At 37.8% G+C, this 23883-nt stretch overlaps 1 protein-coding gene across 4 annotated transcripts in view; it reads left to right on the top strand.

Annotated features, from left to right (window-relative positions):
* The window catches only part of PCCA (propionyl-CoA carboxylase subunit alpha), a 403439-nt gene that overhangs the window by 97810 nt on the left and 281746 nt on the right, over positions 1-23883 (top strand). For 3 of the 4 annotated variants that reach the window (XR_003907575.1, XM_029936480.1, XM_029936478.1), the window contains exon 7: positions 11546-11677. The exons of the other annotated variant lie outside the window; for it this stretch is intronic. Coding sequence is in view for 2 of the 3 variants with exons in the window: in XM_029936480.1 (XP_029792340.1) it covers positions 11546-11677 (132 nt within the window). In the remaining variant the exon portion in view is untranslated. The remainder of the gene's footprint in view (positions 1-11545; positions 11678-23883) is intronic. 4 annotated transcript variants of the gene reach the window in all.

Genomic DNA, 23883 nt, shown 5'->3' with positions numbered 1-23883 from the left:
AAGGTCGAAATTTTCTGAAGCAAAGGTGAGGGAATTTTAGAAATACTGTTCTCCTAATAAACTTCATTTGGTTTACACAGTTTACACTCATGTTTGTTTTATTCCAGTTACCATTATTAGTTTCCCAGAGTATTCCAGACTCACACTAGTATTCTAGTACTCATGGTGTATTGTGATTTTAAAAATTGCTTGTTATATTGCTTCCTCCTAGTTATGTCAACTAAGGGGGCAGTGATACATCTCTGTCATGTCTGTCACTGTATCCCTAGATTTACTACAGTGCCTGACACCCCAGTGGGTACTTGGCAGGTACTTGTAGAATGAATGTGCATGACTAGCTGTTGAGTTGGATACCAAAGAAGTCGATAACTGAGATCTGGTGGTTGTTGGACTTCAGAGAAAGAGGAGACTCTTCTGGATGAACACTGGTTGTGTGTAACCTCGTCATCATCCTCTGAAGACCATACAACCCTTTACAGAGGTGTTTTACTGTACACTTACATATTTGATTGCCCATGCTACTTTTCCAAACCCTAGTGTTTTTTTTCCCTCAAATACTTCCCTTTTTGTGAAGTCTTCTTTGATTTCCCAATTAGACTCTTATTTATTTACTTTTAGCTTTTCTAGGGCATTTACTATTCACCATGGGTTGTTTCTGTTGTTTGGTACATATTGTTTTGTTCTACCAGACTGCAAACTCCTGGTGTGCAGAAACCAGATCTGTCCAAACCGGTATGCTTCTGAGAGCAGGAAGGGGCGCCAGTCAGGTGGATGCTGGGGTTGTAGTTATGTCCTGGGACCGTGCCAGGCATACCTGATGTGTGGTCAGCGTTAGTGCACGGTCCTTGACTTGTTGAGTAAGCACTGGCCACCTGAACCTGTTCACAAGCGTGTGAGATGGCAGGAGAAGGTGGCAGGGTCTTAGTCTTGTTTCTGTCACTTTACCCATTTAGTGGCAGTGGGCAGTTGATGCCATCCCTTGGATCGTAATTGCACTGATAATCGGTAGAGATGATTATTTATGACCTGTTTTCTTAGCCTCTCCCTCACTTTTGAGTATAAGATACAAAAAACTGTTTAAAATGGAGATGTTCTACAGTGTAAGATATTACTGTGGAATTCTGGAATAAATTATGGACTTTCTAACTTTGTGAACAAACTAGAACCTGAGGACTGAACTGTTGATCTGTAGTGTTTTTTTTTAGGATAAAGTAAGCCTGAAAACAGTGCCCTATAGACAGTGTTAAATAAGTAAGTAAAGTATTCATATTATTGAATTCCTTTTTCTCTCTCTTTAAATTGAAAAAAAAAAATGTTTTGCACCTAGAGAAAAATTAAGCTCTATGTGGGTCATTCCACTACATCTTCTTGTCACTTTCTCTTCATTGCATCCTAGTTAATCAAACCAAAGGGTGAAACTTGCAGGTTGGTGGGTTAGACTGTGCTGAGTAGGGGGAGGAATTAGTTGCTCCTGACAATTAATTAGAAATCATGATCTCTGCTTTTTCAGCATTCCATTCAGTATTTGAAATAAGCTTTATAATGTTGGTTATCCTAGAGCATGGCAATTAAGTGTGCTAACAAAAAAGAGTATCCCAGCTGTAGGTAGAGCATGCTTTATTAGAACCATATGATTCTTATTTCTATCCAGTGGTGGTATCAAAAACTTGATATGTTCTAGAAAGCAGTAAATTAATTAAGCAAGGAGTGTGGAAGGACTTCTACTTGTAGTAAATTTTAAAAGAAATTCATAAATATTTTCAAGGGAAATAGGAAAAGTACATAATTCAGATCATATCCCAGAACAATTTAAAAAATTAAATTTAATATCTAATATTTGGACCAAACCAAAGCTCACTGGCCTTTTACCAGTCACCTTACTGTTGTTAGTCACTACTGGCAGTAAATATTACTGGACTGTGAGTCACGAGGCATCTGCATTAACATCCCCTTATGTTAATTGAACTATTATTAAATCTTAATTTTTTTACTTACGCTGTAAAATTGCTTATCTAATTTCATAGTTATTATACGGTATTTTACAAAATTGAACTGGAAAACTCTTCATTTTCAATTCGCAAGTACCAATTAATTTTAGTATTCATGAAACATTAAAAATAATTGGATCAGGGAGAAATGAAAGCAACTCATTTTTAATATCCAGAATGTGGGGACATAAAATATTTTATGTGAAATGCATAAGAAGGAAATTACAACTTCATAACTAATTTCTGTGGCCAGTTTACATGAGGACCATAGTAGTTCGTAACAAATGTAAATGGGAAGCTTCTTTCTTTGTCCTTTAGAAAAAATACGGTTCTAAAAGAAAAACTTAAAATTTGTACCTGTACCTTTAATGAAGGTATTATTACCATAATAATATAAATTAACTTCTTGAAGATGCCAGGTAGCTGGGTGATAGATTTAGCAATTTCTTAGAGAAAATTTAGTGTTCTTGAACTCCTTATCAGTATTTTGACGCTATATTTTTTAACATGTTCTAAACATTGAAATTCTTTACAGGAGGGGAGGCTAGGATTCATCCCAAAGTCTGACTTTTTACTTAACTCTAATTTTCTCAATGTGATTACTAAGGAAGTTATTGAATTCATTTTCTCTGGGTTCTTCTCTTTTGCTTTTCTTTGATTCTTGTTTTTGCCAGGGGTCTGAGATTTTACATGATAAAGGAAATCTGTGGAACTAATCCTAGAAACCTCTTTCTGTTTTCTCACATAACACCTCCAGGCCCAGAGAAGACAGAATACTTCATTTGCATTCTTAAACATTAGGAACTTAGAATGAGTCTTTCAGCTGGAAATGTTATTGCATCTACATTTCCCCTGAAGAAAAAAAAAGGTTAACAGCCCACTCAGGTTTATGTGAACTCATCTCTTTTTAGTATCCTGATCTGCACAAAGAGTAGAGAATGATGAAGCTCAAGTGCCCAGTGTCTTTCTTCTTTACATTCAGACTCTGGAAATAGATCTGGGTGCTGATTACAAGGAAATAAAAAGAAGAAACCAGATCGGCACAAAAGAGAAGGCAAACACTGACAAACTTTAATCTTAATCTTCTAAAATGGAAAGAACATTTCCGAAAGTTAATATAGAATCTACTAACTAGAATTTAAAGAAATATTTTCCCTATGAGCTTGAAAAGCTGACCCAGAAACTACAAAGATATTCAGCGATTTGTAGTTAATTGAAAAGATTTTTATTAAATTAAAATGTACCAAAAACCTCTTGCTTGCCCTAAGTAGCTTTGTCAGACATTCAACATTTAATAAAAGAAATTTAACCATTTTCTGATTTAGTAATAGCTGAAAAGTAGAAATGGAAAAATTCCACTGTCAAATATTATAAGTAGAAAGTGTTCTGTTGCTGCAATGATCACTTCCTGTAAATGAAAAACAAGGGTTTTCTGTGTAACTAATTCCTCAACTAGAAAACTTGACTTCTGCCAATTGTTACAGTGGGGAAAGTTACTACTACTCTATTTCTCTAACTAAATATTGTACATGGCGATCATCTGGAAGTAATAATATTACTTGAGTGCACTGTGCCAAGTAGACACTTAATACAAAATATACACTAGACCGAATGAAATCCAGATACTGGTAATATTGAGAGAGAAAGACACAGATTCCTTTGGTTAACTAAATCACACAGCACCTACAGAGTGCCAGAAGTTAAATACAGTTTGTAAGTATGTCATTAGATTTCAGTTGATCTTGTGATTAACATCCCAAACAAATGAAAAAATTGTGTTGGTTTATAAGTTTACATTTAGAATTTTATAGTAGAACCTTTGTCTCTCCTCTATCACCTATCTCCCATAACAGTCAAATTCTTTAATGTTCTAATCCTGATTTTTTTTAGTCACATAAATTGGGTTCTTAATGCATGGTGAGCTGACTAGTGCAAAAATGACTCCTGTAAATGTCGGGGGTTGGAGGCTGACGACACTCTTTTCTAGGGTTGTCCTACACCTCTCTCTATCGATACCCCATGTGGAGGATGATGAATTAGGATTCGGATTCCAGTCTTTGCTAATCACACACAGGTGCGCTGCACAGCCTGGGGCTTCCGGTTAAAATCTCTGGTGGTAGTGGTGGACATGTTGATCCACCCGCTACCTGTCTGCTCCTGGTCCAGCTGTTGGTTTCAATCATACAAGCTGGTGTCTACTGTGAAATTGTTTTCGAAATTTTTAATATAAAACAAAAGATACATGAAAAGCTATGCAGAACAAATGTGTGGGTTACCTAAGGTAAGTAATTTTGGAGTCACTGCATAGTTCTAGACAGGAGATGTTTGCCCTGATTCTTGTTCACGTGACCCATGTCCATCTTAGCCTCCAGTCTCTCCCTACATGTGCCCACGACTTTTGTAGTAATCATTTTCTTGAATTTTAAAATCATTCTATGGCCCAAATGTACATCCCTAGACAGTATAGTTTGTTTTGCTCATTTATTTTAAACTTTCATATCTTTTAAATTTCTCTTAATCCATAGGTTCTCTTTTCATACCTTTTCCTTTCAATTTTCTGTTGAAGAACCTTGGGTTATTGACTTGTAGAATTTCTGTCAATCTTGACTTAGTTTATTGCATACTCATGTTGCCGGTCAGTGTTTTCTTCCATTCTTGGCATTTTCTACAAATTGGATTCCTACACCTGGATTCAGTGGTGGGTCAGATTCAGGTTTTGATGCATTTTGCCAAGACTGTAGGAGACACATTAGTGTCTTGTTAGCACTTTTTAAGATCTAAGCAACCTTTTTATTAAAAAAAATTTTTTTTTATGTTTTACTTAGAGAGAGAGTGTGAGTGAGGGAGGCGGATAGAGAAATGGGAAGACACAGAATCCGAAGCAGGCTCCAGGCTATCAGCACAGAGCCCGATGTGGGGCTCGAACTCATAAGACCATGACCTAAGCCGAAGTCAGACTCTTTGACTGAGCCACCCGGGCGCCCCAAGATCTAAGCAACCTTTGATGCTTACTGCCTGTATTTAGTATTTCACTGGATTGCAAAATGGTGATACTTTAACACCTTTTTCATTAATTAATTGGAATATACTTATAAAGAGACCCTTTGCCACATTTATTGTTTGGTTCCCTAGTGGTATGACTTCCATAGAAAGTAAGTTAAATGCCTAATTCTTTACTTTTATGTTGTGTTTTTGAGATAATGAATCATTTCCTTTCCTTCACAGTGGACCCAATTCTAAAATGTGTCATTATGAAATCATAGATTGAAACATATTTTGTAGGCTTAAATATGTTGGAATTATTAGTGAAGCTTAAGTTTCTCTTAGACCAGTGGGGCCTAGGTTGGTTCATGGTCTTTTTGACTTGACCTCATAATCTTTTATAGCTTCCTTGTTCTCTGGTCTAACCAGACATTCTAGGCTCATGTTTTACATTTCCTGCTCCAGGCTTTTAATCACCTGTCTTATCAAGACACATTAAAAAACAAAAAAAACGGTATCGGAAGCCACCGTCAGGATGCCAGGCATGGTCACTGCTACTCATGGTCATCGTTTCTAGGTCTTTTTAGTTGATAGGCAGGAAGATATGTGTGTTAAGGTTTTTTTTTCTTAACATGTTTTATGTTGCATATATTTATTATGTATAATGTATGTGTTAACAATGTTCCATTAAGAGAATATATAACATGCTAATATATTTAATATGTGTATTTAGATTTAATGCTATCCCTAAGACCAAATAGGGTACATATAATCTAAATATATAATATTAATATTGCATAATACACAAATTATATTACAAATATACATGTACACATAACATGAAATAAAAGTATAACTAAATATAGCCTATCTTTATGTGAGATTAAAAATACCTCCTGTGTTTATAGTGATACTTTTAATTAAAATTCAAGATTGCAGAACTTTTACTTAACCTCTTCTTTATTCTTTCGTATTTAGAGTTCTTACTCTCAGGAACAGGGGAGATGATGAAATTAGAACCCCTTGGAGTTATCTGGTCAGTGGTTCACACACCGCAATCTCAGGATAGCAGTATCAATACTGATAGGATTTCTGTAAACATCAAAACGTTTTACGCATCGCCTTTCTATTCTTTTCTCACTTTAAAAATAGTTGTACTATACACTGTCAGAAAATACAGCTAGTATATAGTATCCTCTCTCCGGTAGCTACAGACCATTTATGTTGATCTCTTGTTAGTCATTTTGGTTTTCTGAAGCTCATTGTAAAATAAAGGAGTAGGCAAACTTTTTTGTAAAGGTCCAGATGACAATTCTGTCTGGCTTTGCAGACCATACGATCTGTTGCAAACACTCATTCTTATCGCGGTTGCAAAAAAACAGCCATACAACATGTAAACTAATGAACATTGCTGCTTTCTAATAAAATGCTTTGCATTTCATGTAATTTTCACATGTCTTGATACAGTATTCTTAAATTTGTTTCCAAAAATGTCCCCCCTCCCCCCAATCCATTTTTAGATTGTGGACTGGACAAAAACAGGTAGCAGGCCAGATTTGACTCATGGCTTGTAGTTTGCAAACCCCTGTTTTATTTGATCCTCAGAAAGAGGCCCTGAGCTGTTGCTTGTCGTAATTTTTACTCTGCACTTGATACTTGGACATCAGTTTGATTGGGTTTAAAATCCTTGGCTCATACTTTTTCTTGACTACATTATTTCATTTTCTTTTGGCATGGATTATTATTTAAATTTCTCTTTTGTATAAATCACCTATTCTTTTTTTCTTGCCTTTTTTTTTTTTTCTTTTAAGCAGTACTGCTAGAATGTGTCATTCTGGGTTGAATTTCTCAAGTTTACTGTAGTGTGTCTTTTTGGTATGTATTTTCAATGTTAAGACCGTTTTCTTGAAATAGGGTTTTTAGTATTCGCCGCTTTAGTTTTCTTCAGAGACTCCTCTTATCCATACGTTGGATGTTCTTTATCTTCAGTTTTGTCATTTTCTCTTAATGTTTTTAAAAAATTTCTTTTTTCTTGATATTTAAATTGAGAAAAATGTCTTCCTTTCACTTTCTATTTCTTGTAAGGCATTATCTGTTTTCTTTATTCACTCTTGAGCTTCCTCTGTGTTCGTCTTCATTTCTAGAAAGATATTTTAATTTCTGATTGTATCTTGAGGTTAGTCACTTCATTTCTGAGCATTTCTAATTCTGAGCATTTCATAATCCATAATAATTTGTTATTTAATGTTTTCTAAAACTTTAAAATGTCTTTTGGCCTATTTTGAAACAGCAGGTAACAGTTTTAATCTGTTACATGTTGGTATGTTTTTCTCTTCTGTTTTTTTTTTTTCTTCATGGATATTATTCCCATCCATATTTTTTTTCTTACAAAAACTTTGTATGGGATTTTATCTTGATCCTTTTATTTGCTTAGTTTTATGTGTGAAGTTAGTTTTCGTCTATATTGCCATTTAAAAAGAGCTGTGTATTTTTTTAAAATGAATGGTACATGTCCAAGAAGTTTAAGTACTTGAACAGATATAGCAGGAAGAGGTTTATTCTGAGGTCTTTAAAAGATGAATTAACCTTGTAATCTCCCTATTATTCATTTTTGTAAGTTTATTTATTTATTATGAGGAGGGTGTTTGCCAGCAGGGGGAAGGGCAAAGAGAGAGGAGAGAGAGAATTCATGCTGACCCCAGGCTGTCAGTGTAGAGCCTGACAGGGCTGGAACCCACAACTAGTGAGATCATGATCTGAGCCAAAATGAAGGGGCAGACACTTAACTGACTGAGCTGCCCAGGCTCTCCAGTTCTTTTTGATGTTCTTACTGTTATCATCATCATATTCAGGGGTTAGCTTTTCTATCTGCTACTATATACTTTTGAAATAATCATACTACTTTGGAAGCTTTTTCACTGGCTCACTTTTTTTTTTTTTTTTTTTTTAAATCTCATGTACTAAGTTCCCTGCACCAATCCTGGGTTGACCTTTTCTACCCAAAGTGTATTATGTATTATTCCTTTTAGCAAGGAATACGTTAAAATCTGGAATCTGAGTCCATTGGGCAGTTCAACAATTTTTTTCATGGCTATGCCTCTCGTCTGACCCTGGTTTTACAATTATTAAAGTAGTAGTTTTTGGTGAGCCTAATGTATATGAATTTAAGAGAAATCTGAATTCATAGTAAAGCAGTATAGTAACTGTTGTATTTCTGAGAATTAATTATGCATCATACATTTTTCACAAGTGATTATTTCTAGCCTTCATTTACAACATAAAGCCTATTGTAAGTTAAATCTCATTATTCCCCCAATGTGCTGTACAAAACCAACCCTTTTTCTTTTTCTTCTATCAAAATTTGTCCAGAACCATAAAATCACAGAATTTAGCAAATGGAAGGAACCTTACAGCAGTGAATTTGGGTTTTTGATTTTTGATTTTCAGCTTTTTGCATTTTCCTATTTATCACTCTTAAAGTGTTTTCCAGTACCATTTAAAAAACATACATTTTGGTGCTTGCTTTTTGGCAGCACATGTACTAAAAACACCCACTTTTTGGGGTACCTGGGTGGCTTAGTCGGCTTAGTGTCCAACTTTGGCTCAAGTCATGATCGCACGTGAGTTCGAGTCCCTCTTCGGGCTTTGTACTGACAGCTCGGAGCCTGGAGCCTGGTTCAGATTCTGTCTCCCTCTCCCTCTGTCCCTCCTCCACTCGTGCTCTGTCTCTGTCTCTCTAAAAAATAAATAATAAACATTAAAAAAATTTTAAAATCACTTTGTTTCATGACTATAAGATATTTACTTGCCTTCAGTTATATATATCATTCATGGTAAATTTACAAAGCTCTAAAAACCATATTTTCAAAAGTAAATTTTGTTGCTGTGGAATGTCACAAAGACTTACTGGTGACTGAAGGAGATGAAGAATGAGACGGATAAGAAAAGGATGCAGGGTTAACAGAAGACTGGCAAGAGGGTTGGTAAATTCTGGCCTTAACTTCTAAATCATGAGTGACTTTGGTCAAAATCTCAGAACTTTTAAAACCTGCTCCATCACTTTGCAGTTATCAACTGTCTTACCCTGACTGCATCCTTGCTCTGTTGGTTGAGGAGTTATGGGAGTCAGGAGGCAGGGTACTGCATTCTCCTTTTGCTTTAATTACATTTAAAAGCTAACCTAGACAATACTACTAAAGCATTATAGCTATACAGGAAATTAGTTCATTGAAACTTCTGTTTGAGTAGTTAGTTACCCAGCTTACAATTGCCTGTTCTATTCCGTTGAATGGGACAAAAGGAATAGTCACAAATTTTTGATGTGAGCTTTTTTTCTTGGTAATTTTGCATTTTGGGGTAATTTTTCTCAAGTCAGAATCTGTGAGAAAAATTTAGTTGATCAGTGGTTCCTAGTTGTTGGGTTCCTGTTAATCAGAACTTTTACTGTATAATCATAATGTATTTTGGATGTTCTCATTTATGTTATTTCTTGAATTGCCTTCGTGGGTATTCTGATTAGTTGATTACATCTATCTAGCATAGGGGTATTTTAAAACAGCATTTATAATAAAAAGTCCTCCATCTTAGCAAGTAAAATGAGAATATGGAAAGACAAGTGATAGTTGAAACATGATTGTTTTCTCTTGACTTAGCATTTAGTGAGTTGCAGGTTTGGGATAAAGAGAAATGAATATGATAATTTCTGTGGTCCAATGTCTAGTTCATGGAGCAGGAGACCAACAGTATGTGGAGGTGTAGGCCTAGTCACTTTCCCCTCTTACAGAGACGCTCCACTTTTCAGGTGTTCTACATTTTGAGGTTTCACAAAAGATTTTTTTAATTAAGAAAATAAGGTTCTCCTGTTAAAACTAAATACAGACATTTGATGGAGAGGTACTTTATGAGCATCTGTTTTGGCTGAAGAGGTTTCTTATCTAGCATTATGCCATTTGTAACTGGGTTCTTTGGGCTCCTGTGGACCTTGCTGTCATACTATTCTAATGTTCTCTTTTTGTCAGGACTTCTGGTTAAGAGATAAGAACTGATAGTTGTGGCAGTTTGATGTTGTATAGTATTTTATTTAATCCTTTGATCAAACTTGCAAGGTGGTTATTATTCCTATTATCACACAAAGGAAAGGAGGCTTTATTATTTTAGAATCTAAAAATTCCCTTCTGTCTTGGTTTTGGACACAAGAGAAAGTATATACATCCTGAGTTTAAAGGCATCAGCTTCTCTATGCATTTTGTTTGAGTGATTTCGTCTACAACTTTAAATTTTTTCCTTTCTTTAATGCCTTTGAAAATCCATATCTCAGCCTGGACTCACCTTAGAACCTCTATACCTCTCTATCAACTTGCCAAGCACTATCCCATAGACCTTTCAGTTTAGCATGTGCAAAATTTAAGTCCTCATTGTACCTCCTAATTATTTATCTCTTTTGTACATTCTGTTTGTTGATTCCTTGTTCTCCTTCCAACCTTCTGCTCTGGGTGGGTGTAACCTTCTTGGTTCATAATGACTGAGAGACCAATCCAGGCAGCACTCTGCGGTGGCCGCTCTGGATAATACAGGGAGAATTCCCAAGCCAAGTCTTTTCAGGAGCCAATGCCAATAGATAGAATACACGATTTATTCTTTATACTGACCCAACCAAAGATCATGGGAGAATCAACAGGCACCTTACTCAGATGTTGCCCAGCATACAGTCTAGTTTTTCTTTTTTTCATATTTAACTTTCATATTTTACCCAGTAACCTCATCCTTTACTTCAGCAAACTTCACCTTAATTCTCTAAACCATGCCCTGTGGTGGCACTAAGAACTGTGTCATATTTTGTTCTGTCTCTAATTAGTTCGTTAGCAAAATTCACTTGCATTTTGTTCATTATAATACCGTAAACAGAGAGGGGGTAGATCTATTACTGGGGAACTAAATGTGAGTTACACAGAACAGTTTTTGTTGAAACTAACTCTACCTGGTAAATTCCCACTGTATTCTTGACTCATTTCTTGTAGTCACAAGGATGTAAACATTCTCTACTTTCTTTTGTCTATTTCCCTGAGGTGTCAGTGATCATGTTCCTTGAATTAGTGGATATCCTGTGGTTTTCATCCATGTTGTCCCCTACATTTAGCTCTAAGCCTGGCACAGAGTCGGTATTTAATAAAAATGGATATTTGTGTTGAACTGGGCAGTGTGCTGGAGGGTATAGAGAATACAGAGATTTATAAGGTGTTTAAAAGGTAAACCTACTGTTTAGGTTAGGTGGCAGGATACTGTATATAAAAAAATAACACCACAGAAGTTGCTTTTCCAGAGAATACTGTTAATAGCAAGCAGTTGTTCCTCTTTGTTATTTTTCTTTGACGCGACTTTGTTTCCTATATCTTTGTGCACTTTATATACAACATTATATATTTTAATATATTGGCTCAAATGCTTGCTTTTAGGTTGTTTTGCGTAGGTAAAGGATTAGTAAATACACATATGGGTTTTTCTTTTTACAAGGTTGTGACTCTATATCAAGCACTGTATTGTTTTTCTTATGAAATTTTACTTGTCTTTCTTCACAGGCAGCAGCAGATGTCATTTTCATTGGACCTGACACACATGCTATTCAAGCCATGGGTGACAAGATTGAAAGCAAATTATTAGCTAAGAAAGCCAAGGTTAACACAATCCCTGGCTTTGATGGAGTAGTCAAGGTGAGAAACTATTTCACTGAAATATACATGTCCTGAAGTCAAATATTTTGTCAAAAGTATATTATAAAATTCAGTTATTGCTTTTATTGAATATATTCGTGTAGGTTAAAATAAATCAGTGTTGACATAGGTTTGTTTCTTAAAAATGTTTTATTTTTAAGTAATCTCTACACCCACCACGGGGCTCGAATTTACACCACCAAGATCAAGAATCACATGCTCTACCAACTGAGTCATGCAGGAGCCGCCAGATTATTTTAAGTGGCAGAAGTTAAAAGGAACAAGAAGCCACTTAGGCATTGTATTTTGTGATCAATTTTTTAAAAAACTGAAGTATTGTTGATGTAACAATGTTACATTAGTTTCATGTGATGTAACAATGTTACATTAGTTTCATGTAATGTAACAGTGTTACAGTCATTTCAGGTGTTCAACTTGGTGATTACACAACTCTGCTCACCAGGGTTATAGTTCCCGTCTGTCAGCACACGATGCTATTACAGGGCCACTGACTGTATGCTCTCTGCCGCACCTGTTATCCCGGTGACTCACTCTCTACCCGGAGGCCTGTTCTTCCCACCTCCCTTCAACCACTTGTCCATCTCTTAACCCCCTACCCTTTTGGCCACTATCACTTCTTTGTGTTTATGGGTATGAATTTGCTTTTTGTTTGTTTTTTTCAGATTCTACATATAAATGAAATCATATGGTATATGTTTCTCTTTGGTTTATTTCACTTAGCATTATACCCTTTAGGTCTATCCATGTTGTTGCAAATGGCAAGATCTGATTTTTTTTTTTTAAGGCTGAGTAATATTCCAGTGTGTGTATATGTGTGATACCTTTTCTTTATCCATTCACCTATCTAAGGACACTTGAGCTGCTTCTTTATCTTGGCTATTGTAAATAATGCTGCAGTAAACATGGGATGCATATATCTTTTTGAATTCATGTTTTTGTTTTGTTTGGGTAAATACACAGTAGTGGAGTCACTGTATCATAGGATATTTCAATTTAAAAAATTTTTAAATTTTTAAAAAATGTTTTTAATTTATTTTTGAGAGAGAGAGAGAGAGAGAGAGAGAGAGAGCGCGTGAGCAGGGGAGGTTCAGAGAGAGAGGGAGACACAGAATCAGAAGCAGGCCCCAGGCTCTGAGCTAGCTGTCAGCACAGAGCCCAATGCAGGGCTCGAACCCACGAACCGTGAGATCATGACCTGAGCTGAAGCCGGACACTTAACTGACTGAGCCACCCAGGCACCCCTAAAAAGTTTTATTTATTTATTTTGAGGGAGAGTGTGAGCACGAGTGAGGGAGGGGCAGAGTGAGAAGGAGAGAGAGAGAGATTCCCAAGCAGGCTGTGTTGTCAGTGCAGTACCTGACATGGGACTAGGACTTATGAACTGTGAGATCATGACCTGAGCTGAAATCAAGAGCTGGACACTTAGCTGACTGAGCTACCCAGACATCCACCTATTTTTCATATTTTAAGGAACTTCCATTTTGGTTTTTTTTGCAGTGATGGCACCAATTTACATTCCTACCAACAGCACACAAAGGTTTTTTTTCCTTGGTATCCTCTCCAACACCTGTTATTTCTTTCTGAAACACTTTTTTAGGTTTACTAACTTATTTAGAGAGAGTGTATGTGTGCCCATGAGCTGGGGAGGGGTAGAGAGAGAGAGAGGCAGGGAGAGAATCCCAAGCAGGCTCTGTGCTGTCAGCATAGAGCCCAATTTAGGGCTTGAACTCACGAACTAAGAGATTATGACCTGAGCTGAAATCACGAATCAGCTGAAATCACTGATTGAGCCACTCGGGTGCCCCTATTTCTTGTCTTTTTGAGTCTAGCTGTCCTGACAGGTGTGAGGTGATATATCCTTGTTGTTTTGATTTGCATTTCCTTGATGATTAGTGATGCTGACCATCTTTTCATGTGTCTGTTGGCCATCTGTATTGTCTTTTTTGGAAAAATGTCTACTCAGGTCTTCTGCCCATTTTTAATCAGATTATTTTTTGTTGTTGAGTTGTGTAAGTTCTTTATGTATTTTGGGTATTATCCCTTTGGATATGTCATTTGAAGATATCTTTTCCCACTTAAAAAAAAAGTTTATTTATTTTGAGAGAGAGAGAGAGAGAGACAGAGAGACAGAGAGACAGACAGAGTGCCAGCAAGGGAGGGGCAGAGAGAGAGGGAGACACAGAATCAAAAGCAAGCTCCAGGCCCTGAGCCATCAGCACAGAGCCTGATGCGGGGCTTGAACCCATGAGTGGTGAGATCATGACCTAGGCCAAAGGCGGATGCTTAACTGACTGAGCCACTCAGGTGCCCCTGAAGATGTCTTCTCCCATTTAGTTATGATCAGTATTGACTCATAATTTAATAGGAAAAATCTTAGTCGTTTAAAAATGTTCTCTTAGATTTCTGGATTTCATTTAATGATGATAATGTTTAATATCTGAAGCATTATGATGTTCTCTGTATGATGTTCTCTGTGTATCTTTATGTTGAGCTTCTGTCCATATGCATAAAACATATGTTATAAGTATGTTTCTGGTGGAAAGTGATATAGTTATGGATGATTATAGATCCCAAACATAATATCTCAATAAGTAGCTTCAGCAGCTGAAGGTTTCTAGGAAAGAAATGCAGAAATCGAAGTGAGTTTGTGTGTGTGTGTGTGTGTGTGTGTGTGTGTGTGTGTGTGTGTTTTGTGTGTTTCTAGGGAAGTTATTATCACTTTTTTTCTGATTAGAAGAGTGTCCCTATGTAGGCTTCAACTCTGTGATTTGAGTTAGTCTGTAATTTCAGTGTTAAATATGGTTAGTTTTTAGTTTTGGGGCCAGACAATTCTTTATTGTGCAGGAACCTTTCATGCATTACAGGATAGTTAACAAGCTTGTCCCTTATTAATATCCTTAGCTTCTCAGCCATGTTTATCTTAATCTGTATTCATCCTTTTTGTTATTTATTTATTATTGTTGTTGTTGTTGTTGTTGTTGTAAGGAAGAGGTATTGTCCTCAGTAGAGCCAGTTCTTCCTGTCAGGCTCCAGATGTATCCCTTCTAGACGTCATGGGCTACAGTTTTTACTGATATCTTTTTCCTCTTTCATATCTTAAAACTTGTCTTCCAGCTCCTTTCTATTACCCTTTTTGTTAAAACTCCCCAGTCAACAACTGTGCTGATGCTGGGCTAAGTGGGAAGCAGGTGGTGATAAACACGATACCCATGATTCCTCGCGGCATGGTGCTTCCAGTTTAGTGGAAAGAAATGTATTCCTCTGCCTCCTGGAGCACAGTAACACCCTGTCACTTCCTAGCTGTCACGTTAGTCATCTCTTCCCTTTCATAGCCACACATCTTAGAAGGATTGTCCTCACTCGCTTTCATTTCTACACTTTTCACTCAGTCTTTAACCTGCCGTGGTTTGACTTCTTTCCATGTTCCCACTCAACTTTCTCTTGCAAAAGGCTACCAGCAACCTCTCCTTTTCACTAAATTCAGTTTATAATTGGTAATCCTGATCTCTCTCTCTCTTTGAAGCTTTTGTGTCTCTTGGTCATTTTTCCTTCTCAAAATACTCACCTCTGGCACACTACTCAGTTCTGGTTTTGTTTTTCTATATTTTGGCTTATTTTGAATGCTTGTTCTGAGTTTTCATGCTGATTGTTCTTCCTATCTTTGTTCTGTAAGTCTTGGTTTTATTTTGGGTTCTCAGAAGGAAATTTTTTCTTACTGTACACACTCGCCCTGTGGCAGTCTTCCATCTGGAACCTGTCTGTTCACTCTCTCTGCAACTTCAGAACTGCACATGCAGGTGCTTCTGAAACAGTTGCTTGATGCCTCTGGGGTACCTTGATAGTAACAAGCTAAAAGCTGAGCTCAGAATTTTCTCTCTAACCAGTGATTGGCAGGCTATGGCTCCAGCATTCCTGATTTTAAATAAGTATTACTGGCACAAAAACAGACACTCAGATCAGTGGAACAGGATAGAGAACCTAGAAATGGACCTACGAGTGTATGGCCAACTCATCTTTGATAAAGCAGTCTCTTCAGCAAGTAGTGCTGGGAAAACTGGACAGCGACATGCAGAAAAATGAACCTGAACCATGTTCTTATTCCATATGCAAAAATAAACTCAAAATGGATGAAAGACCTAAATGTAAGACAGGAAGCTATCAATATCCTTGAGGAGAAAGTAGGCAAAAACCTCTTTGACCTTGGCCGCAGATACGGTTTAGTTTTTCTTTAGTCTTTGTTCTTTAGTCCTTTAGTCCTGGTTTTTCTTTACATTTTTGTTGGAGTGAGTTGTGAAGTTCAGGTAGTGGCTTAGATGGGTTATTATGCACTGTGATCTATTTAGACCCAATACTTCTGCTGGTGTCACTGTAATTTTTTTCTAACAAGAAATCTGGCCTACTTGAAATCTTCAGTTTGCACTTGATTTAGTCACACAGGTAATAATCAGAGTCCATACTAATTTTGTCTTGATGATGAGTAGCAGAGTCCTCTGGAGTTCGTGTATGTGGTCATTGGGAAAGCATATGATCTGGAAATTCTGTTTGTGTTGTATATTCTTTCTTATGAAATCAGGGGATGTTGTCGTGTCTTGCAGGGAGAAGGAATGTTCCTTGAATCAAGGTCCAAAGGTTACAGTGTGGGCTGGGACATGAGAAATTAAAGGGTATTAGAGATACTCATGATCTGAGTACTTTGTTGACTCTTAGAGCCAGCTTGTGTAACAGTGGTGGGGCTTAAAGTTACAGTTATTACCTGTGTCACTAATTACCAATTAGTGAAATTTCTCCTCCTAAGTTGAGGGGTAAAATGGGAAATAGGTACTTGATTTCGTGTGTGTGTGTGTACATATCTATCTATCTATCTATAGATAGATATATATATATATTCCTTCATTTTCTTGGCTATTACTGAACAATTTATTATTAATTTTTTTATTGTTTACAATACTGCTGTTGTCCATATCAAGAGAGTGCTTTAATTTCTGGAGTGGGAACATCTGGTTTTATATGTAAGGCCATCAGTTTTTTCTGGGTCTTACTCTGCTTTTGTTTTCAGGCTCTTTCAAAAGGTATAGTATTTCATTAAAGATCAGCTTATATGATTATTTCCATCCAGTTTTGTTTGTTTATAAAATTTTTAGTTTCTGGTTTAAGACTACTCACAAAAAAAACAAGGAGGAAAATGGATAACAGTTGCTTCAGCGTCTTCTCCTGAATGCTGTCTAAAGGTACTAAAGAGCCCTTCTCTGAAGTGCCCAGTAGACTTACCCTTCTTTTCTCACAGCTTAATTTTATTTATTTATTTTTTAATGTTTTTATTTTATTTTCTTCTTTAAAAAAATTTTTTTTACATTTATTTATTTTTGAGAGACAGAGCATGAACAGGGGAGGGTGGAGAGAGAAATGGGCACAGAATCTGAAGCAGGCTCCAGTCTCTGAGTTAGTGGTCAGCACAGAGCCCGACATGGGGCTCAAACCCACGAACCATGAGATTGTGACCTGAGCTGAAGCTGGACGCTCAACCGACTGAGCCACCCAGGCGCCCCTATTTTATTTTTGAAGGAAGGGAGGGGCAGAGAGTGGGGGAACAGAAGTTCTGAAGCAGGTTCTGCGCTGACAGCAGGTAGCCTGATGCGGGACTCAAACTCAGGAACCATGAGATCATGAGCAGAGCCGAATTCAGACATTCAACTGACTGAGCCCTCCAGGCGCCCCAACAGTAGCTTAATCTTAAAAGGTAATGTTGCTTTGAGGGTCTCTGACCAGTGAGAAGAATAAGGGAGCAGGTTAGTAGGAGAAAGAGCAGCACAGGGGCAAATGGGGGAAAACAGGATGGAGGGAAAAGGAATAGCAGGATGAAGACCATGAAGTTTGAGAGATTTTTAAGTTTTTCACATAATTCATTTGTCTTTTCCTATGCCTTTCCTCTTCCCTATGAGCTTTGTCCTTCTTGTGAATTTTGGAAGGAAACAAACTTGTAATCTGAATTCCTTTTGGAGGTTTCCTCATTGTAATAAAAAAATTGCAGAACACTAGGTGTTTGAGATTTTGAGTCTCCCCCTCACCTCACAGGTGACTCTCAAACCATATCAAAAGGTTACAAAAGAGGGGTGTCTGGGGGCACCTGGGTGGCTCAGTCATTTGAGTGTCTGACTTTGGCTCAGGTCATGATCTCATTGCTCATGGGTTCGAGCCCCGCGTTGGGCTCTGTGCTGACAGCTCAGAGCCTGGTGCCTGCTTCAGATTCGGTGTCTCCCCCGTCTCTCTGCTCCTCCCCTGCTCATGCTCTGTCTTTCTCTGTTTCTCAATAATAAATAAATGTTAACCAAAAAAATTTTTTTAAAAACAAAAACAAAAGAGGGATGCATGAGTGGCTTAGTCGGTTAAGCACTTGACTCTTGATTTTGGCCCAGGTCATCATGCTCTCACGGTTTGTGAGTTCCAGCTCTGCATTGGGCTCTGTGTTGACAGCATGGTGCCTACTTGGGATTCTGTCCTCGCCCTCTACCCTTTCCCTGTGCATGCTTGCGCACTCTGTCGCACGCGTGCTCTCTCTCTTGCTCTCTCTCGCTCTCGACAATAAAGGGTTACAAAAGAGTCTACTGTAATTCTGAATTATCCTAGGTGAGATTATGCCATTTAGTAGGATAAGAACATAAATTTAATTTTTGGATTTAGTACCTTTAAAGAGAAGTCTGCCTCAGAGCATAGACTTGGCCTGAGACAAACTCATGTGAACCTGGTAATAACACGTCTCTAGCGTCCAATCTAAAAGTTGGCCATCTCTGATTTAGACCTTGTAATATGCAGTGCTCTGGTGGTTTAAGATTTGGAGGGGAGATCTCTCCCATACCCAGACTCCTATGGACAAAACAAGGCACAGAAGATTGTCAAGGTTTTATTAAAGGTTTCAAAGCAAATTTATCCTATTTAGATACCAGTGTGATGAAACCTTCTGAATATATTGGCTTCTGGAGCTAGTACGATGGTAAATTCGTAGATCCTATGCTTGTCTTCCATTTGAACTCTTTCTATGGAGTTAGAACAAAATATACTGAGGATATTTTATTACTAATAAGGAAGGTTTTGTTAACAAAAAGAGGGCTTTCTCCAATAATAAACATGTTCAAGTCTAATCATAATTTCAACAGATTCCTGGTCTCTAAGTTTCCTGAAAAGGAAATTGGAACTCTCCCCAAAGTAAGATTTTTCTCACCATTGTGTTTGGGGCCACCCCCAGGTGGGGGCTCAGCGGGCATCCGAGGAGCACTGCAGTTTTGGAATCCAGGGTCTTGAACAGAACTTAGTGAAACTTTCAAGATTGCCTCAAAGTGATGGCATCTTTAACTGTAGTAGGTAATAAAGTTGGTTTTGCTTGTTCAACTTTTCAGAGAGGCTGCATTTGACAATTTATTTGAATTTGCAGCCTCTGTTAATTTGGAAAATAGGGACAAGTAGCAAGTAGAAGAAAAACCCCACTTTTCAGTTTTGTCTTCTTGTATGCGTTAGATGATGCTCTGAATGACAGATTCTCCTTACCTGTGTCACCTTTAACTATGGTGCACATTTCTCGACACCTGTTGTCTGAATTAAGCCACAAACGAACTTGCAGATATAGTTTTCTGATAAGCATTTGAAAATAATTTTAGGAATGCCCTTTTGTTTGGCTGATAAATTTTTATGCTGGTTTTATTTCTACTTCATTTTTAATTATTTGACATATAAGAAGCTGTAAATATTTTTTAAGTCTGATTATTAATTTAGATTTCTTGTGTAGTAACTCTGCCTTCATTTGGAACTCCACTATTTTTCATATTTTATAGTTTAGATTTTTTGGGTAAAAGATTACTTTTAAGGGTGTCTATGCAAATAGAGGTTTGCTTATGCAAATAAATAGCATAGATTTTTGGAATATCTTGTGGTTTTAGCAGTTGCACTGGCAGTACTTTACCATTGAAAGAATATATGTGTTAATTATAGATAATTCTATTTTTTTTAAAAATCCATAGGTTCTTTTTTCTTTTTTTCCTTTTATTTCTTCTATCACTTGCTCTTTTTACTGATAGTGGTTTTTAAAGCTAAATTTCTTTTTTTCTTGACAATGGCATTCTACATTTTTTTCCCAAGTAATTTTTACCTCTAACTTGAGTAAATTAATGTGATTTCAGTTCATTATATTTCTTTTTAAAACTTTTGTTCCTGGGGTGCCTGGGTGGCTCAGTCGGTTAAGCATCCGGCTTCGGCTCAGGTCATGATCACATGGTTGGTGGGTTAGAGCCCCGCATCAGGCTCTGTGCTGACAGCTCAGAGCCTGGAGTCTGCTTCAGATTCTGTATCTTCCTCTCTCTCTCTCTCTCTCTCTCTCTCTCTCTCTCTCTCTCTCTCATCCTCCCCCGCTCGCACTATCTCTATCTGTCTCTCAAAAATAAATTAAAAAAACACACAAAATTAAAATAAACCTTTTGTTCCTTTCCCATTTGAATATTTATGTTGTTATTCTTTTAAAATCTTAACACAGTTTAAAAAATTATGTTAATTTTTGAGAGAGACAGAACACAATTGGGGAAGGGGCAGAGTGAGGGAGGGAGACACAGTATCTAAAGCAGGCTCCAGGTTCTAAAGTGTCAGCACAGAGCCCTATATGGGGCTCGAACCCACCAACCATGAGATTCTGACCTAAGCCAAAGTCAGACACTTAACCCACTGAGTCATCCAGGTGCCCCACATTCTTTTAATATTTTTGTATAGTTCTTAAAAGTCTTCTGGAATTTTTTTTTATGTCTGGTTTTTGAATGATCCTTTTGATTAGAGAAAATTCACATTGTTTTAAGGTATCATTCTCAAGTAGTCATCTGGTATCAAATAATTGCCTTTAACAAGTTATGTTCTATTCAACATCTTATTAACTTGATCTCAGGAGCTTGAGAGCCAGGAAGAGTGTGAGTTTCAAGCTGGTTGAAGACAGGGTTTGGAACCCTAGCCCACTTGTCTAGCAAAGAATAACAAGCTGCAGAACCCTAAAGAGCTTCAGGGCACCCTAGGGAGACCAAGTAGATAGGAAACTTAATACATTTTAATATTCTGAGCTCAGAGTGCATGGGGCACATGTAGGAGGGGCACTGAACCTAGTTTGAGGGTGTCCTGGTAGATCTACCAATGGTACCTAAAGAGTGAGGGTGGTGATGGAGACAGCTCCAGGGTTAGTGAAAACATCTTCCTGTGAAAGCTTAGAGCTCAGAGGTGGTGGGAGCTTTTGAAAACTGCAGGTCCACAGTGTATGGGGCTGTAGTAAGACAAGCTGGAGAGAAAATGAGGATCCAGGTATATGTGGCCTTGACTGCTATGCACCAGGTTTTGGAGGTTATTCTTAGGGCTTTGGGAACCTCTGAATGGTTTCATGTGGAAAAGTGAACATGATAGAATTCTAGAATTAGAAAACTTACTTTGGTTTGTGATGTGGAAAATGGATTGGAGCAGTCCACAACTCGAAGCTAGTCAGTGAAGGAAAAGTGTTCTTTCCCGGCAAGAAATGATAGGGGCCTGAAACAAAGTATTAGGATGGAGCAGAGTGGATGGTGTGGAGGGCCTGGTGGACACTGAAGTGATAGCCTGTGTGGTCTGGTGCGCGTCAGGAGTGGGGCGGAGGGAGGGGCCTCCACAGATGAAATCGCTGCATTTGGTTGTGAATACTATCAGCATTCTAATTTGGTAGATTCGTTAAACTTCTCTGAATTCTTATTGCCCTTTAAGAGAGAATAGTAGGATTATTTACATCTCAGCAGAGTGTGGTAATTTGAGGTTTGTAAATTATGCAGTATAGGTTTAAAAGTAGTCATTGTTTTTGTCACCCAGTTAGCCAGATTTTACAAACTGCACTCTTGCTTCAGCCTGAAAGAGCCAAACAACAAAAACTAGCATGAAGGGAATCATTTAAAAACCCAAAAAACCCAAAAAATTGAAAAGCTGTGTCCTAGTAATTACAAAGTACAGTATAGACATCTGTGTCCTTTTCTCTTGCTAAACCATGAAGAATTCTCCTGACGATGCCTCAGTGGCTTTATAGTTTTGAAAAAGACTCAATTATGTTTATTATGCTGATAGTAACAACAAAAATATATACTAAAGTTTAGAAAGATTTGAAAGTATCTTAAAACACAATCTTCTGCTTGACTCAGGGTTGTCTGGAAAACGCAGTCAGCTGGAGCGTGTTTTCCTGAACCAAGGACTGTGGAAAGTTTTGCTCTGCTTTATCCACAAATGCAGAATAGTTTGATGCTTTTTGTGTACAAATATGCTTTTACCCCTAGTATATTGAAGTAATGCTTTCCGCCCCACCCCCAGAACAATTGCTAATTTGTTGTAGAACCAGCTGAGGAAAGTAAACTCTCAGTAGCTGCTTATGTGAATCAGTGGCAGGACTTGGATCCCTGGAGTATAGAGGTCAGGGTTGAGTGGGTGGGCGATATGTAGCAAGGGGAAGTGTGGTCTGAATCACCAGAGAAGTAAATTGGGTGTTTGGCATCAGTGATAACAAATTGAGTTTGCCTGTCCTTGTTACAGTTTTTGCTCCCCTTCCCTGCCCTTCTTCCCTGCTCATTGGTAACAGTGAGTACAGAGCATCTGATCCAGTAGTGTCCTGGGGATGCAGGCGCCCGTCATTTGCAGTGCTGTAAAAACAGTAATAGTTCTGTGGTGTGTGGGTTCAGAGGCTGCATGAAGACCGTGAGATAGTAACTGTCATGGAACCAGACTGGATCTCTGGCGGAAAAACCAAGCAGCACTGGGAGACCTGGGCAGATGGAATTTTATTTTACACCGGCAGTCTCAGAAGAGATCCTTCTCCAGAGATCTGAGGCCTGAGCGCAAGCACGGGGGACAATTTATCGTGTGTTACATCCGCATTCCGCATTAGTAGTAATTTGGCGTGTGTGGCAAGCAGGGCAGGAAGAAGAACCCGGAAGAGGAGCCTCTAAGCTAGAAGCTAGAGCTTATGTTAGTACCGTCGGCCATCTTATGGTGCATAACTTTACTTATTTTCCCAACGATGCCAACCAAAGACAGGCAGGCAAGAAACACACTTGAGACTCTCAGGTGGCAGGCTGCTCATTTTCTCACAGATTGCTAAGCATCCTGTGTGCCACATACTGTTGCGTTGTACGTCAGCCTCAACTAATTTCATCTTCTCAGTGACCCTAAGAAATAGTATTGTTATTATCTCCGTATTAGAGGTGAGGAGACCGAATTTCAGAGAGGCACCCTCGGAGGTAACTGGTTCGCTGTCGGAGAGCCGGTGTCTCGGAGCCGGTGCCTTCTGGCTCCAGCACCTGTGTTCTTAGCCCCTGGACTTTGATGCCCCCCAGGTGGGTGCTGTAGCGTCTTAACAAATAGGTTTGTAGAAAAAGCACCCAATTTTTATTAACTCCTTTGGTCAGTTTTGTGATCTGCTTATTTAGATACAGCAACATCATCCACTCCTCTTATAAACAGAATTTTTCACTGTTTTGTTCTTGGGTTAGATGATAGGGCTCATTTAATGTAAATTATGCTGAAAGAGAGGAATAGAAGGAATAGTTACTGGTTCTGTGGTGTCTACTCTTTCTGCATTTCTAGGACTGCTGTTTTGGAATTATATGCAGCTTAATATTTACCTCATCAGTGTTCCCAAGTGCTCAGTAACTTCAGAACCTGAGTGTGGCTTCCTGCACACTGGATTTATAGGCTGGGATTACAGAATGAACCACAGGGATCATAATCGTTTAGGAGAGTAGAGTCAAATGATATTATTAGAGCATTCCTTTGTCCTTCTTCCTGATTTGAAGCCATCAGGAATATTATTGCTAATATTTTGTTTCATTTAGTTTTATACTTTTCTGTGTTTTCTCATTGTATTAACTTTTGATGTGAAAACAAATGTTCTAAGTACTTGAATTAAAAATTGTATAAGGGCATCGGTGGCATCAAATTTATTCCTTCTGTTGAAATTTTTGTATTTGATTTTGCTTTGATTTTCAGAGGATCATTGTCCTACCTCTTAGGAATCTTCTTTTAATAAATCATATAATGTTATTATACAGAACACTTCTTAAATGGAATCTGCTGTCTTAATTCCTGTAGTATTTTCACATTTTATTGTATATCATATGTTGCATAGATGTGGAAACTATTTTAAGAATGTTCTAGGGGTG

Source organism: Suricata suricatta, chromosome 4 (genome assembly GCF_006229205.1).
Source record: "Suricata suricatta isolate VVHF042 chromosome 4, meerkat_22Aug2017_6uvM2_HiC, whole genome shotgun sequence".
Classification (NCBI taxonomy): domain Eukaryota; kingdom Metazoa; phylum Chordata; class Mammalia; order Carnivora; family Herpestidae; genus Suricata; species Suricata suricatta.
This window is presented reverse-complemented; position numbering and strand designations above follow the sequence as displayed.